This window comes from Chiloscyllium punctatum, chromosome 6, assembly GCF_047496795.1.
Source record: "Chiloscyllium punctatum isolate Juve2018m chromosome 6, sChiPun1.3, whole genome shotgun sequence".
Lineage (NCBI taxonomy): Eukaryota > Metazoa > Chordata > Chondrichthyes > Orectolobiformes > Hemiscylliidae > Chiloscyllium > Chiloscyllium punctatum.
This window is the reverse complement of record NC_092744.1, coordinates 22,984,056-22,999,496: the sequence shown is the minus strand read 5'-3', so window position 1 is coordinate 22,999,496 and position 15,441 is coordinate 22,984,056. Positions and strand designations below refer to the sequence as shown.

The following is a 15,441-nucleotide window of genomic DNA, read 5'->3' as shown; positions in this document are numbered from 1 at the left end:
ACGTGGGATACTAAACAAAGTGGGGGGAGAAGAACCAGTCACTCCTCTGGGAGATCTGGCTCAGCAGGCAGGTTGTGTCCAAGCCCAGATGCAGTGAGTGTTAGCTCACTATTCACGCACTGTGGGCATCACATGGGAAGCTGACCCCATAATGGGCATCACACAGGGAGATTACCCCACCAAGTTCTCTTACGTGAGGGCCCAGGCTCTCGCCTAAGAGAAGTTGCTGGGGTCACCTTCAGCACCTCTTCAATTCATCCAGTCAACACTCTATAGACGGCAAGTCAGATCAGTGGTTCTTCAACAACTTTCCTTCTTATCAGCTCAGCAACAACAGTGGTCATCAACAACCAGCTTTCTTGGACTCTTCATGTGGATGCACTGGTTACAAAGGCCCAACAACGTCTCTTCTTCCTCAGGCAACTGAGGAAATTTGGCATGATGGCGAATACTCTTGCCAACTTTTATAGGTGTGCCATCAAGAGCATTCTGTCTGGATGTATCACTACCTGGTATAGGCAAAAGTGAGGACTGCAGATGCTGGACACCAGAGTTTAGATCAGTGTAGTACTGGAAAAGCACAGCAGGTCAGGCAGCATCCGAGGAGCAGGAAAATCGATATTTCGGGCAAAAGCATCTATTCCTGATGAAGGGCTCCTGCTCCTTGGATGCTGCCTGACCTGCTGTGCTTTTCCAGCATCACTCTAATCTAAACTCACTACCTGGTATGGCAACTGTACCATTCAAGATCAGAGACGGTTACAGAGAGTGGTGAACTCTGCCCAGACAATCACAAAGGCCAACCTCCCGTCTATAGAATCCATCTACCAGGCCCGCTGTCAAGGAAAGGCCGCCAGCATTCTCAAAGATCCATCCCACCCTGGCAATGTTTGTCTACAACCTCTACCATCTGGGTGAGGGTACAGAATCCTGAACACACGCACCAGCCGGTTTCAAAACAGTTTCTACCCTACTGTTGTTAGAATACTGAATGGACTCACAAACTCTTAACATTCGCCTGTACCTGTGTTTTGGTTTTTGCCGCTGTTTACCTATTATTTACTTATCTATGCTACTTAACTACGTGATCTGCCTGTATTGCTCACAAGACAAAGCTTTTCACTGTGCCTCGGTACATGTGATGATAAATACAGTACAATTCAATTCGAAAAGGGGTTTAGTTTGAAAAAGAAGTTGCATCACATTTTTATTTATTTTCACTGGAACGTTTGAAACCGTTTTTTGTTGACATGGTGAATTGTTGTGGTCAGGACCACACTGCCAGGAAGGGCAGTGGAATCAGTTTCAACAGGAACTTCCAAAAGGCAATTGGGAAAAAAAATTGATCAGGAAGTAGAGTTAATTGGTTAGCTTTTGCAAAGGTCTGGCTCAGAGTGGATGGGCTGAAGGGCCTCCTTCTACACTGAATTATTTTCTAACTCCGTTTTTTTCCCTCCAATTCCTTTGCTGCAGACCCCCAGCTGAAAGGTATAGTGACGAGGTTATTCAGCCAGCAAGGCTTCTACCTGCAGATGCAACCTGATGGCACCATCGATGGTACCAAGGACGAGAACAGTAACTACAGTAAGTCGTGAGTCTGACTCCTTGTGGACTGGTTCAGACAGCTCAGCACCAGGCCGGGGGCTGCCCTGGCATGGCTCAGTGCCCAGTGGTGCTGCTGGGTGACAGTGAAATGGGTGGGTGATGGGTAAGGGAAGGGTGTTGTTGCCAGGAGACTGTGAAGATGTGGTGTCGCTACGTCTCAGGGGAATGATGGTGTTGCGAGGTGACGGAATTACTGTGTTTCTGAGTGACTGGGAGGAGCGACGCTGTTGCTGGGTAGCGGGGGGGGGGTGGAGTGACTGTGTTGCTGGTGACAGGGTGGAATGGCGGTGTTGCTAGGTGATGGGGGGGAGTGACGGTATTGCTGGGTGACGGGGAGGAGTGACAGTGTAGCTGGGCGACGAGGGGAGTAATGGTGTTGCTGGATGAAGGGCGGAATAACGGTTTTGCTGGGTGACAGGGGGAGTGACGGTGTTGCTGGGTGACTGGGTGGGAGTGACGGTGTTGCTGGGTGATGGGGGGGGGTGAAGTGACGGTGTTGCTGGGTGACCGGGGGAGTGACGGTGTTGCTGGGTGATGGGGTGGGAGTGACGGTGTTGCTGGGTGACGGGGGAGTGACTGTGTTGCTGGGTGACCGGGGGGGGGGGGGGGGGGGGGGAGTGACGATGTTGCTGGGTGACGGGGGGGAGTGACGGTATTGCTGGGTGACGGTGTTGCTGGGTGACGGGGGAGGAGTGATGGTGTTGCTGGATGAAGGGCGGAATAACGGTGTTGCTGGGTGACGGGGGAGTGACGGTGTTGCTGGGTGACGGGGGGAAGTGACGGTGTTGCTGGCTGATGGGGGGATGTGACGGTGTTGTGTGACCGGGAGAGTGACGGTGTTGCTGGGTGACCGGGGGAGTGACTGTGTTGCTGGGTGATGGGGTGGGAGTGACTGTGTTGCTGGGTGATGGGGTGGGAGTGACGGTGTTGCTGGGTGACTGGGGGGAGTGACTGTATTGCTGGGTGACGGGGGGGGGAGTGACGGTATTGCTGGGTGACGGGGGAGGAGTGACGGTGTTGCTGGGTGACGGGGGAGGAGTGACGGTGTTGCTGGGTGACGGGGGGGGAGTGACGGTGTTGCTGGGTGACGGGGTGGGAGTGACGGTTTTGCTGGGTGACGGGGGAGTGACAGTGTTGCTGGGTGGTGTGGGGGGAGTGACGGTGTGGCTGGGTGAAGTGGGGGGAGTGACGGTGTTGCTGGGTGACGGGGGGGGAGTTACAGGGGAGTGACAGTGTTGCTGGGTGAAGTGGGGGAAGGACAGTGTTGCATGTAAAAAATGGTCATCTGAATTGCCTCTTTCTGTGCTGCAAAGCTGAATGGATATCTGTCCCACTTTGGTACATGTCTTGCACAAGTAATGGAGCAAGGTATTTGTCTAGGGAATTTAATGAGTTATAAAATTTATCACAACTTCATCTCTGGATCTGAGCCAGCCAGCCTGTTGGAAGAGAGGATTTGTTCCTGGCACTAACAGATATGTCTTAGACACGGAAACGGATGAAGTCTGTCTGGGTGTGAAGGATCCTTTCACTGCCAGAATCCTGTGCCAGCACAATCTAACTTTCATTCTGACAACCCTGGAAATCGCCCCTTCCCCCACCCTGGCGTTCAGCACCTCTTGTACAGTTTGGTTTTGTTGGATGGCAGTGCGGCATTGATGTCAGAACAAGGCAACAAAATGAGGCCATTCATTGTCTCCAACCTGTTTGATCACTCACTTGGATGACAGCTAGTCTTGTCTCTAGCTGCTGTTGTTGCTTGCATTTCCATTTAATATTCTTACCACCTGTAAGATATTTTTAGCTGCTTGGATAGATTTTATTGTTAGGAACACTAATGAACTATAATGTTTTATACATTCTTGTATATTTTTTCTGTAGCAATGGGAAGTGTGCAATGGGTTTGCAGACATGATTGGAGTCTTTCTGGGGATCTGGCTTTACCATAGAGAGGAATCTAATTGCTAGCCACTCTGTTCTAATTGTTAGTGATGAGCACAGGAGATTCCCCTGTGTCATAAAGCTGCTGGGCCAGAATCACTGCTGCTGTGCGTGTTTTCTTGGAATCCTTCTCCCAGGCAACTGCGTGGATTTTTTTTTTTAACCTCTATTCCCTCGCCAATGATGAACAGTTCCCGCTAAAGTTTTGGAACGCCCACACACTCTTCAGGCACAACAGCTCTGCTATCATTGTTTCCCTGGCCAATTTGTTTCTGAGATTGCGGTAACTGAGTATCACACTCGTCATATCCAGGCATGTCCATATAGGGATGACTGTGGCAGAATATTGAGCACTTCATCTATGACAGCACAGTCAGATTTTGGGTAAAGATAAGTACAAGTAATGCACCGATTAGATATCCAGCTATTCTCCTCATTAGACAGGCCTCTGCAGCGCTCAGTTTCAAACTTGGTTTTCCAATAAAGCCAATAATGGGGTACTTTTGGAAGCAGGGTTCTAGAAGCAGCACAGCGTAACCCCAGAGTGTATTGTTAATTGGGGTGACTTAAGAATTGGGAACACAACCGTGGGAACAGAGAAGGACAATGAATTAAGGGTCGGTTTAATGTCAGCTAAGAGACAGAAAATATAGTAAGGAAAGAGAAAGAAAGATTGAGTTTAGAGAAAGAAGTGAGCTACATAAAATTATAAACACAAAAGCAATAATTTCCAACCTGATATTTTTAAAAATCCCTTCAATAATTTATTTGCTTGTTAGAAATTTACTTGTGCTTATAATTACTGGCCTTAAATATCAGATATCACAACATATCATAGAATCCCTACAGTATAGAAAGAGGCCATTCAGCCCATTAAGTCTGCACCACCCCTCTGAATACTCAGTGGAAGCCCACACAGAAAAAGAATCTGCAGACTCCACATTAACCCCGGTTCATAGTGCTGTGAAGCAGCAGTGCTAACCACTGAGCCACTGAAGGTAGAACTGCAAAACTTATAACATTTCACTGCACACGCATGCCTTATCCAAAATCACTGTAACATTTACGTCAATAAAGATTGCATTCCATTAGCCTCACTATTACTGCAGTTGTACATAAAATCTTTTATACACTGTCCTCATCAAATGCTCCCAAGACAGTACAGGACAGGGTTAGATACAGGTTAAAGCTCCTTCTACATTGTCCCCATCAAACACTCTCAAGCCACCTATAAATAGGAATATAGGGACAGTATAGGCTACTAAGCCCATCAGCTTGTCCTGTCATCCTAGATCCTAGCTAATCATCAACTTCAATGCCATTTTCTCATCCTATCCCCAAATGTCATTAATATCTCAAAATCGATGGAAATCTGTTTTAACCATATTCATTATGTCAAGGACTGCTGCTTCAACTTTTCAGCACGTGTTGTTCTCTTGCTGGTCCCATTGTGCGTCGAAGGCTAAGTTAGTTGTTCTTGGTTTTCATCTGCACAACACAGGGATAAAGGAGGTAACGATTCATTAGTGACCCTGTTGGTTGAGAGCCAGATTTGCTGTGTTTCCCTCCCTCTGGTTTCACCCAATGTGCTGGGCGACTGTCACTGAGCGTGCAGGGCAGTGGCCGATGGGGAGTTGCTGCATTTGAGTCTTCAGGAAGTGGCAGGAATTATATCAACACTTGGTATTTCAGTGCCAGAGGCCAGGCATGTGTTTTGGTAGCTTACCTGCTTGTGACAAGCTTTGGATTCAACTTGTATAGTGAGTTCAGGTCTAAGAAATCCAATTCCATCATAACCATGCAGTACTGAGGGGATGCCGCACTGTCAGGGGTGCTGTCTTTTAGATGAAAAGCTGAACCAATCTGCTTTCTCAGGTGGAGGAAAAGTAAGGGAGTTCTCCCAGGTGTCTGCTCAACATTAATTCTTCAAGTTTTTTTTTGTTATTTGTTCCTGGGATGTGGGTGGTCTTGACTGGGCCAACATTTCTTCCCTAATTGCTCTGGAAGAGCACAGTAATGAGCTGGCCTTCTTGAACTATTGCAGTTGGTGTGGGACAGCTGTTCCCATGGTGCCATGAGGGGAGGGGTTTCCAGGGTTTTGACCCAATGACCGTGAAGGGACAGCGATATGATTTCCAAGTCAGGTTTGTGGAAGGGAACTTGCAGGTGGTGGTGTTCCCATGTGTCTTCTGCCCTAGTCCTTTTGCATGGTAGAAATTACTGAAAGATTATCTTATCACTATCACTAGTTGTGGGATTGTATGGTATGTTAATAACACCTGACTTTCAAGCATTGCAACACAGCATACACTTTGCAAATACATCATTGGATATAACAGTCTTTGCCGTGACATGGGAGCATGAAAGGAAGTGAAATCAATACCTCATTTACAAGTTTACAAAGTTAAACATCTCACAACACCAAGTTCTGGTCCGACAGGTTTATTTGGAAGCACTAGTTTTCAGAGCACTGCTCCTTCATCAAGTGGTTGTGGAGTATACGTTCGTAGGATACAGCTTTACAAGTGCACTTGTGCTTAGAATTACTGGCCTTGAATATCTGATATCACAACTTATCGTAGAATCCCTACAGCACATTAAGTCTTCACCAATCTTATGGGTACCCAGTGAAAACCCACACACATAGGGAGAATCTGCAAGATCCACACAGACAGTCGCCCAAGTCTGTAATTGAACCCAGGTCCATGGTGGTGTGAGATAGCTGTGCTAACCAGTAGGCCAGCCCTAATGAGATGGAGTTGAGCATGTGAATGATGGAGATGAATATTTTGTCAAGCACGCTATAATGATTCCCAGTAGCGCCATTTCCACTTTGTTGGAAGTGTGAAGTTACGGCGTTCCGCACTGCTCTAATGAGGCCATTTAAATTTTTTTGCCTGTCGGCAAATATTTCTGACTATCATTTGAAGGGACACAAGCTGGTAACAATCCACTTTGTTTAAATGTGGATGGCTTAAAACTAGATTAACCCACGTACAGGCATCAAAGTCAACCACAGTAATCATACACAGAATTAAAGAGTTGAAGAATTGTTTGTTGCACCAGTGTTTGCACGTCTGGCCAGCGCAGATAAGATTATGTTGTGACAGTAGAGATTTACAACTGCTTATCTCTTCAGCCAGCAGACGAGTTTTGGTTTGAGTGGAATTGGAGATTAGAATAAAGGTTTGGGTGCAACCAGCTGATACTCAGCTGATTCACAACTTTGCCCAGAATGCAGATGGATCCAACTGTTTCCTGGTGGCACGGCTGACCCCAGTTTTAATTGGATGTGCGTGAAATTTAATTGCCCAGGGACGAGTGTGAAATTTCCAAAAGTTCATTCTGTCAGCGTGTGCTTGCAATTCACTGAAAAACCAATTTGTTCAAAAGTAAGATTTTTTAAAAAAATTGTGCTTCCTGATGGCTCCAAATTGCAGTTGCTCAAAGCAGATCTGAATTTTCTCAACTTCTGTACACACTGACTGTGTAGTTGGCTCGGTTAGTTGGCACAGAAAGGAAGTAATGAAAGAAAGCTGTTTAATCAGCCTCCATACTCCATTTCTTCCCTTTCATTGAAGTTCACCACCATCCACCCACTCTCTACCCACCAAACCCTGCTGGCCATGTGACTGCCATATCTTAACTTCAACCCTGTATGCATACTATAATTTGTTTTCAACTCTTCAATGTTGCTTGTCACTGTTCCAACCCCTGAGGTAATTTGTTACCAGAGTTCTCCTCTGAGACCGGTTTCCAACCTTCACACAGTGTAAATTTCTGAATCACCATCTCCACTGATCTCCTTCACTTCTTTCCATCTCCAAACTCTCAATCTGTGGCCACAATCTCATACCTGCATCTGCTTTTCGTCCCAACTATTATCTTCCACTTCCCCATGACATAATTCCAGTTTCTTCTCTGGAATGTCCTCAATTTGGTATTTCTGTTGATTCTTGCTCCATAAAATTTTTAGCCCTAACAGTCACTTGGTATTACAGATCTTGAGCATTGCTGAAGACATGTCAAAGTTTTTCATTGTGCAGTCTTTAGGACAGATGCAAAAATGTCAAATTTCAAAAGGAACAACAATTTATATTGTATTAATTGTTTTTCCCTTTGAGGCTTTTTATTCTTGGTAAATGTTATGATGAGCTCTGGAAGACAAGTTTCAGTAACACGTGTCTTTTCAGCAAGACCCTCATTCCCAGTAAATCACATAGCTAGCTGCCCTCACCATCAGGGATCCAGGAATTGTTGGTTGTAAAGAAACCAAAGTTCATCGAGTTTGTCTTCTACTTTCCTATTAGTTGTACAATTCAGCAGTAATCATAGCAATCCCAATTCACTTGGTCTCTGTAATCTCCTACACTACTGCCTAGATGTAACCGTGCCTTCCTTTTCAAATTCCTGACTACGTTGTCACTTCATGATAATTTCTCAGTTACTCACTGACAGGACCATGTGTGAAACAGCAAAAACATCCAGTGCTCGCGAGCTTTGAGGAACCATCAGTTCAAACCCACTTGTTCCTCCCAAATGTACCAATCATTCTGATGAAACAGTTCCCACTTCTTAACCATCAAGGTTAAAGACTACAAAATCAAGACAATTGTTGGTTGACTGGCCTATCATCTTGAGAGGCGTGTTGTGCTCCCATGTTCTTTTGATCCATTTCTGCTTTGAGGTTTTATGATGTTATTCTAAGATCATCCTGAAAAGTAAGGAGAACAAGCTGACCCCTACAAATCGGATACAAGGAATGTATTGATTCTTTTGTCACAAAGATAAAGATAATGGAGCTGCCTTCACCTTTGCTGTGCTCTTTGCTCTTCATACACCAATATTCTGAAGCTTCCTCGAGCCTTTCTTCAATCTGGCTCATTATCCTTGGGTAGTTTTTCCCTACAATGTTCAATCATGGAAACCCATCAGAAGAACTACCTTCGCAAACAAAATCAGAAATTGCTGGAAAAGCTCAGCAGGTCTGGCAGCATCTGTGGAGAGAAAGTGACCCTTCTTCAGTTCTTAGTGCTGCAGTCTTACAGGGACGGGATGTTAAACCAATGTCCCATCTCCCCTGTCAGGTGTCTGTATAAAAGTCCCATGTAATCATTTTAAAGAAGAGCAGGGAAGGTTCTCCTTATGAACTGGAAGGGTTTGGAGGGATATGGGCCGGGTGCTGGCAGGTGGGACTAGATTGGATTGGGATATCTGGTCGGCATGGACAGGTTGGACTGAAGGGTCTGTTTCCGTGTACTCTATGACAAATGCATTGTGCTCTTTTTGGGAGCTGTGGTGCACTAATTGTCTTCCACTTTCAAAACTGTAAATATTTCCAACTGATCTGTTAAAATACATGTCTGGGACAGGTGGGATTTGAACCTAGGCCTTCAAGTCCAGAGGTGGGGACATTACCATTGTGTAATAGAACCTTTAATTTCCATATTGTAGCCTTGGTTCCTTCAGCTGTAAAGCACAGAGGGATAGCCTATCATAATGAAGAGTTATACAGAAGTACAAATCGATGTTCTTTTCAAATTGCTTTTTGTGTATTGTTGTTGGAGGTAACACCAGTACACCTTTATAATTAGCTAAAGTGCAATTGAGAGCAGGTTTGTGCCACTGTAGTCGTTGATGTAAATCACTTTTTTGCTCCTCAGCTCTCTTCAACCTGATTCCTGTGGGATTGCGAGTGGTGGCAATTCAAGGCGTGAAGTCTGGTCTCTATGTGGCCATGAATGGGGAAGGTCTCCTCTACAACTCAGTGAGTACAGATGCTTCATTTCCCCACTGTTCAATCAGAGCTATCATTGAGCCCCAAGACACTTTGCTGTAGGTCCTGGTCATTCACTAATCTCCCTGGGTTACAGAATTCAAGTGAGCAGTTTCATAAGGTAGAATCCCTACAGTGTGGAAGCAAGCCATTCAGCCTATTACCTGCGCTTTAGAAAGCATCCCAAACCCTCTACTCTCTCTCCTCCTCATCCTGTATTTCCCATGGCTAAACCACCTAGCCTGCATGTTCATAGACATTATTGGCAATTTAGCATGGCCAATCAGCCTAAACTGCACATCTTTGGATCGAACCCACATCCTTGATGCTATGATGCAGTAGTGCTAACCACTGAGCCATCGTGGAAAGGTTTTGTCAAGTTCACCTCAGGCCTGTGAATTTATAGGATGGGGGCAGTAATCAAAATGAGCTCTGAATTCATGACATTTAATCTTCTGAACTATTGTTCAAATAAAGGTTTTGGTTAAATAAAATTTCAGCATCTCTCTTGTTAGCATTATACTTCCTTTCTCCTCCCTCTCCCAGGCGATGCTCTTGCCTGAAGTTGAGTTGAGCTCTGGTCAGGCTCTTGTGAAGTTGGGTCTTTCCTCTTTCGACTTTATAGATGTTGGTTATGGGCCCTGAGGTCTGAGCCCCAGTAAAGTCGGTGGTCCCTTCCCTCCTGTTCTCCCCCAATCCATCTCCCATCTCCCATACACAGTAAAGGTGGCTTCCTATCTGATAGATGGAAGAGCGGGAGGGGGTTGGAGAGACAGGATGATTTGGGAGGTGGGTGTTACACTTAAAACTGTCTCAGGATATTGATGCAGGAGAGTGGGTTTGACAGCAGCATGGGATCTAATCATAGCAGCTGTTTTGGTACATAACAACTGGCTGAGTCTGTTTTACTAGAGTGGGTATTAATAAAGCCATACTGGTACTCATTCGATCACTGACTACAGAACCAGTTTTACACTATTCTACTTCATCTTTGTGCCTAAGTGAGTTTTTGAACAGCTCAGTAAATTAGGTATTTATTTATTGCTTCCATTTCTGCACAAACCCATCACCACATTTGAATACTTATGGCTAATTGTGTCAGTGCTCTGGGAGATGTCAGTTAAGCAGTTTACAGAACCTACCAGTTAAGTCGAATAATTCAGTGGTCATGAACTCAAATCTCATCCCTCAACTCTCAAACAGAGAAACTCCATGATTCCCTCATTTCTTTCTAGCTTTCTGCTTTTTTTTTTGGCTGATTGATGTCTTTTGTTGTTGAGTTCGAGTAAATATTTACCAAGTGTCTGGATGGTGCACTATTCTGTAATGTACCTTATAAATCTGAAACCTTAATGGATCGAAGGCATGTGGTGAAAAATTGCACAAGAGATCAGTGCTGCCTTAAAAGGCTTCATGGAATGTGAAAAATAATGGTTTGTTTAGCAATGAATGCTCCTTGTGCCTGATTCAATGACTACACATAGTGGGCAGAATTTTCCAGGCCTGCTTGGAGTTTTTAAAAGGATGGGGAATTTAATCAGGCAGGACAAGAAATTTCGGTTAACTGATGGCAGGTTACATTTTTAATACTGTTATTCTTTGATGGAATGTGGGTGTCGATGGCTGGGTCAGCATTTGTTGCCTGTTCCCCTAATTGCTCTTGTGAAGCTGTCTTTTTGAAGTGCTGAAGTCTATATTGTACAGTTACGGAGGGTGCAAGGAAGAAAGTTTCAGGATTTTGACACAGCAGCAGTAAAGGAAGAATGATATTATTCCAAGTCTGGATGGAGGGAGGCTTGACGGGGAAGTTGCAGGTGATGTATTCACTTCTGGTTCCTGCAGCCATTGCCGCATACAGACCTTGGGGATCTGCACTGTGTCTGGTGGAATTAAAGGGGATGGTAGGTCATGAGATTGCTGCAAGATTCCAAGCCTCTGACCTGCTCTTGTAGCCACAATATTTATCTGGCTGTTCTAGCTGCTACTTTGTCAATGGGAACCCCCGGAAGTTGGTTGTGAAGGATGTAGCTAAGGGAGTGCCATTGAATATTAAGGACCGATGGATAGGTTCTCACTTGCTGGAGATGGCCATTGCCTTGCAGTTTTGAGGCACTTGCTTCTTATTAGCACAAGCCTGTTTATTATTCAGGACTTGCTACATTTAGAAGCCTCAGTGTCTGAGGAATTACAAATGGCACTGAACGTTATGCAACCATTCATGAACACCCCCACCCCCTCCCCTTATGATAGAGGAGAGGTCATTGATGAAGCAACTAAAGATGGCTAGATGCAAAAATAGTGATTGTACTTCCTACGTAAATTATTGGCTTTGATTCAGAATGTCTTACGGATTGATACAATGCTTTTTCTTCATTCCCATTATGCGTTTACTCTTTGGCTTCGTCTTTACTTGTGAATGAGTCATGAATGGACCAGGATCCTTGGATGACTGGGTGGTAGTGAGGAACAGGTGTGAAGAGAGAATCATAGTGCTGTACACCACAGGAGAGGCAAGGTGCGATTTTCTGGAGATGTCTAACATTATCATAGACTTTGATGGAGAAAATGCAGGAGAACTGTTTCCAGTGGCAGAAAGATCAGTCAGTAGATTGAAAGTAATTACAAAAAGAACCAGAGGGAGAGATGACGACTTATTTATGACAATCTAGAACATGGTGTCCAAAAGGACAATGGAAGCAGATTCAAGTGGAACTTTTACAAGAGAATTTGATAAATACTCAAAGCTAAAAGGAATGTAGGAATCAGGAGAGAACAGAAGAAGTGTGATTAATTGGATATCTCATTGGAAGAGCTGTCATACATTGAACGCCTCTGTTTCTGATGTAAGATTTTATAAATTTATCAATGTAGCAGAATTTAATATCATCTGTACCCACTTTATATTTAACTTGTCAGCTTGCTGATGCTCCTTTTGACAGTTGGCTGTGGGTTGAACAGCACTTTTATTGGGTTCTGACTGCATTAGCCTTGTGTCCAATCTAATTCTTCACTGAGTACTGCAGCAGGGAATTTCCTGCTTGTTTCTGTCTTTGGCTGTCCATTTGAAGCTGCTAAAAATGAAATCGCCTCATTAAATATTTATTCTGCGAGTCTCTTCAATGTAAAAATTGTCCCCTGCTGCTGCAGTTTCGGGTGTCTTTGGTAACATTTGATATTAGAAATGTACAGGCCAGATTTGACACACATCACGAGGCTTATCACAAATTTCATAGCTTGTTCACCTGGCAATGACTGGCTTATCTGATCTGCTGCTGCTCTGAAAGGTGGTGTGATTCAGGTCTTTCGGATTCTGGATAGGGTAGAGATGGAGATGGTGCTCCATTTGCGACTGAGATCAGAACAGAGGACCATGGATTTCAGAGAGCTGCTAATAAATCCAGTGGAAATTCAGGAAAACAAACATATTAGCCAGACCTTATGCCCGAAACATCAATTCTCCTGCTCCTTGGATGCTGCCTGACCTGCTGCTCTTTTCCAGCAACACATTTTTCAGCTCTGATCTCCAGCATCTGCCGTCCTCACTTTCTCCATGTTAGCCAGAGTGGAGACAGTGTGGGACTCAGGGAGGGGTTGAAGTGAATAGTAATGATGCATTTAAAGGGAAGTGGGATAACAGATGATGAAGGAAGGAATGGAAAGATGGGATGATGGGAGAAGATGAAGAGGCGATAGAGGGGACTAATATGGGAAATGAAAACTGAAATGACAGCAGTAGTTGCCAAATTCCAATTGGATATAATCTCCCAATGCAGGCTTGTTGGCCTGAGCATGGGTCATCAATTCCCATTCTGCCTGATTGCTTTGAGTAGATGTTATCTGAGCATTCAGACTTAAAACAAGACAATACTGAATTGTTCTGTGACTGGGTCAGTGGGACTTGAAGCTGACTCTGTTTTACACCATGCTGAATTCAAACCTTACTTATTGCTTAAAGGCTGCTGTCACCTTTTCCCATTGGTGGTTTCAAATAGAACATTGAGAATGAGAAGATGCCAAAGCTGTTTGGAGTACCCAAGATTTTTATTATATAATTTGTTAACCAGGAGGAATACTGTTTCCACCACGGGGTGTATCCTTAAATCCAATGAAGCAATTTACTTGATCCCTGTCACCATCTCCAATTTTTCCACAGTATTTTGCACAAGGACAAACGGCCTGTTCAGGTTGCTGCGTTGGAAATGCGGGAAGGGGACCTCGAGCCTCCTACTGTTCAGTTGAGCCGAGCTGGATGGTCTCTTTCAAAGGCCTACTGAGCTGTTTCTTGTTCACTTTGATTCTGAGATCACCAGTTGGGCAGTTTGATTTAATAAAAAGGGGGATCTCAAGCTGGTGAAATCAAATGAAAGCATGGCTTGTCTACCAAGTCTGACAGTCAAAGGATGTAAACGTCTGTGATGAATGTTGCTGCATGACATTTCCAGGTCAAGCCGATTAAAGCACAGTAAATTGGAACAGACAAGCCAAGGTAAGTTCAAAGCACAAGCTTTCCTGATAGCTCATCCATGTCCAATTTCTTCAATCTTTGCAGTGAAGTGAAGCTACTTCAAATGGTTCTGTCACTAAAGTCTTTCTCTGTGTCTTTGTCTGAGTGGTCATCTTTATTTGTGTCTTTTTGCTGTTCATTTATCTCAATAGTTCTTATGTCTCTCTGTATCCCTCTGTGTGTTTCTGTCTCTGTGTGTGAGCTTTCCTGTTTCTATGTTTCCCCCTCTCTCTTTCAGTCTTTTTCTCTGTCACCTCTACTCCCCATTTACCTGTATGACCATCGGTAGACCATTTGGCCCATCAAGTCTATTCCACATTCAGTGAGATTGTGGCTAATCTCACAACCCTTAACTCTACACTCCTGCCTTTTCCTTGTAGCCCTTGGCTCCCTTGTGTATCTGTCTCAGCCTTCAATATAATTAATGGCCCAGCCTTGACTGTCCTCTGCAGCAGGTGTTTTCACAGCTTCACTACCCTCTGAGAGAAGACATTCCTCCTCAGCCCTGTCTTCAGTGGGGGACTCCTCACTCTGAGATTATGCCTCTGGTCCTCGACTCTCCCATGATGGAAGCAACTTCTCTGCAGCTACTCTCTCAACCCTACTAATATTTCAATACATTTGTCTCTAAGCTTGCCAAAGTGCATAACCTGATGTTTTCTCTCATTATATTTCATCTGTCAAGTTTGTGACCACTCATCTAACCTGTCAAAGTCCCTCTGTAATCCTCACCACTTACCTCCCTTATCCAAGGTGCTAATACATATTGGAAATGATTGTGGCCCTACCACTGATCCCTGTGGTACTCTGCTATTTACAGGTTGTCAGCCTGAAATGTTCTCTTTACCCCAACTCTCTGTCTTCTATTATTTATCCAAACCTATGTCCGTGTTAATATCCTACCTCCAACAATTTGGACACATGTTATTATGTGCGATACTTTGTTGGAAGTCTTTTGGAAACCAAATACATTGCATCTACTGGCTCTCCTTTATCTATGCTGCCCGCTACCTTCTCAATAAATTTGCCAAGCATGACATTCCGTCTTGATGTAATGCTGTTTAATAGTCTGTCATATTTTTTCAATGATAGTCATTAAACTCATTGGCTGATTAGCTTTTTTTTATCCCTGTCCCTTTTTGAGCAGGATGCTACATTGGTACTTTCTGATTTTATTTGGGAATTTTCCAGACCCCAAGGATTCTTGGAAGATTATCATCAGTGCACTTACTATCTCTGTAGTTAATTCCTTTTGTAGACTTGTTTGCAACCCATCAGGTACAAGAAACACATTGACCTCTTAACTAATTAGTTTCCTTAGCACTTCTTCTCTAGTGGTAGTTATTGTGGTTAATTCTTTCCTCTTGCCCCACAACCTCCTGATTATTTAGTATTTTAAGAATGTTGTAAATGTCCTCTTTCATGAAGACTGATGCAATGTATTTATACAACTCACTGCCTTTTCCCATTTCCTATTATTATTTCACCAATTTGGTTCTCTAAGGGGCTTATTTTCACTTTGATCTTCTTTTCCCTTTTGTATATTTACAGAAGCTCATACGGTCCATTTTAATATTACTTGTGAGTTTATCCTCATGGTTTTCTTTTGAGTTAT

The 15,441-nt window shown here is 44.1% G+C and overlaps 1 protein-coding gene across 4 annotated transcripts in view; it reads left to right on the top strand.

Moving 5' to 3' along the window:
* fgf12a (fibroblast growth factor 12a) overlaps positions 1 to 15,441 on the top strand; it is a 327,722-nt gene that overhangs the window by 191,156 nt on the left and 121,125 nt on the right. For all 4 annotated transcript variants that reach the window (XM_072572135.1, XM_072572134.1, XM_072572132.1 and 1 more), the window contains 2 exons: positions 1,474 to 1,584; positions 9,210 to 9,313. In XM_072572135.1, the coding sequence (XP_072428236.1) occupies positions 1,474 to 1,584; positions 9,210 to 9,313 (215 nt within the window). The remainder of the gene's footprint in view (positions 1 to 1,473; positions 1,585 to 9,209; positions 9,314 to 15,441) is intronic.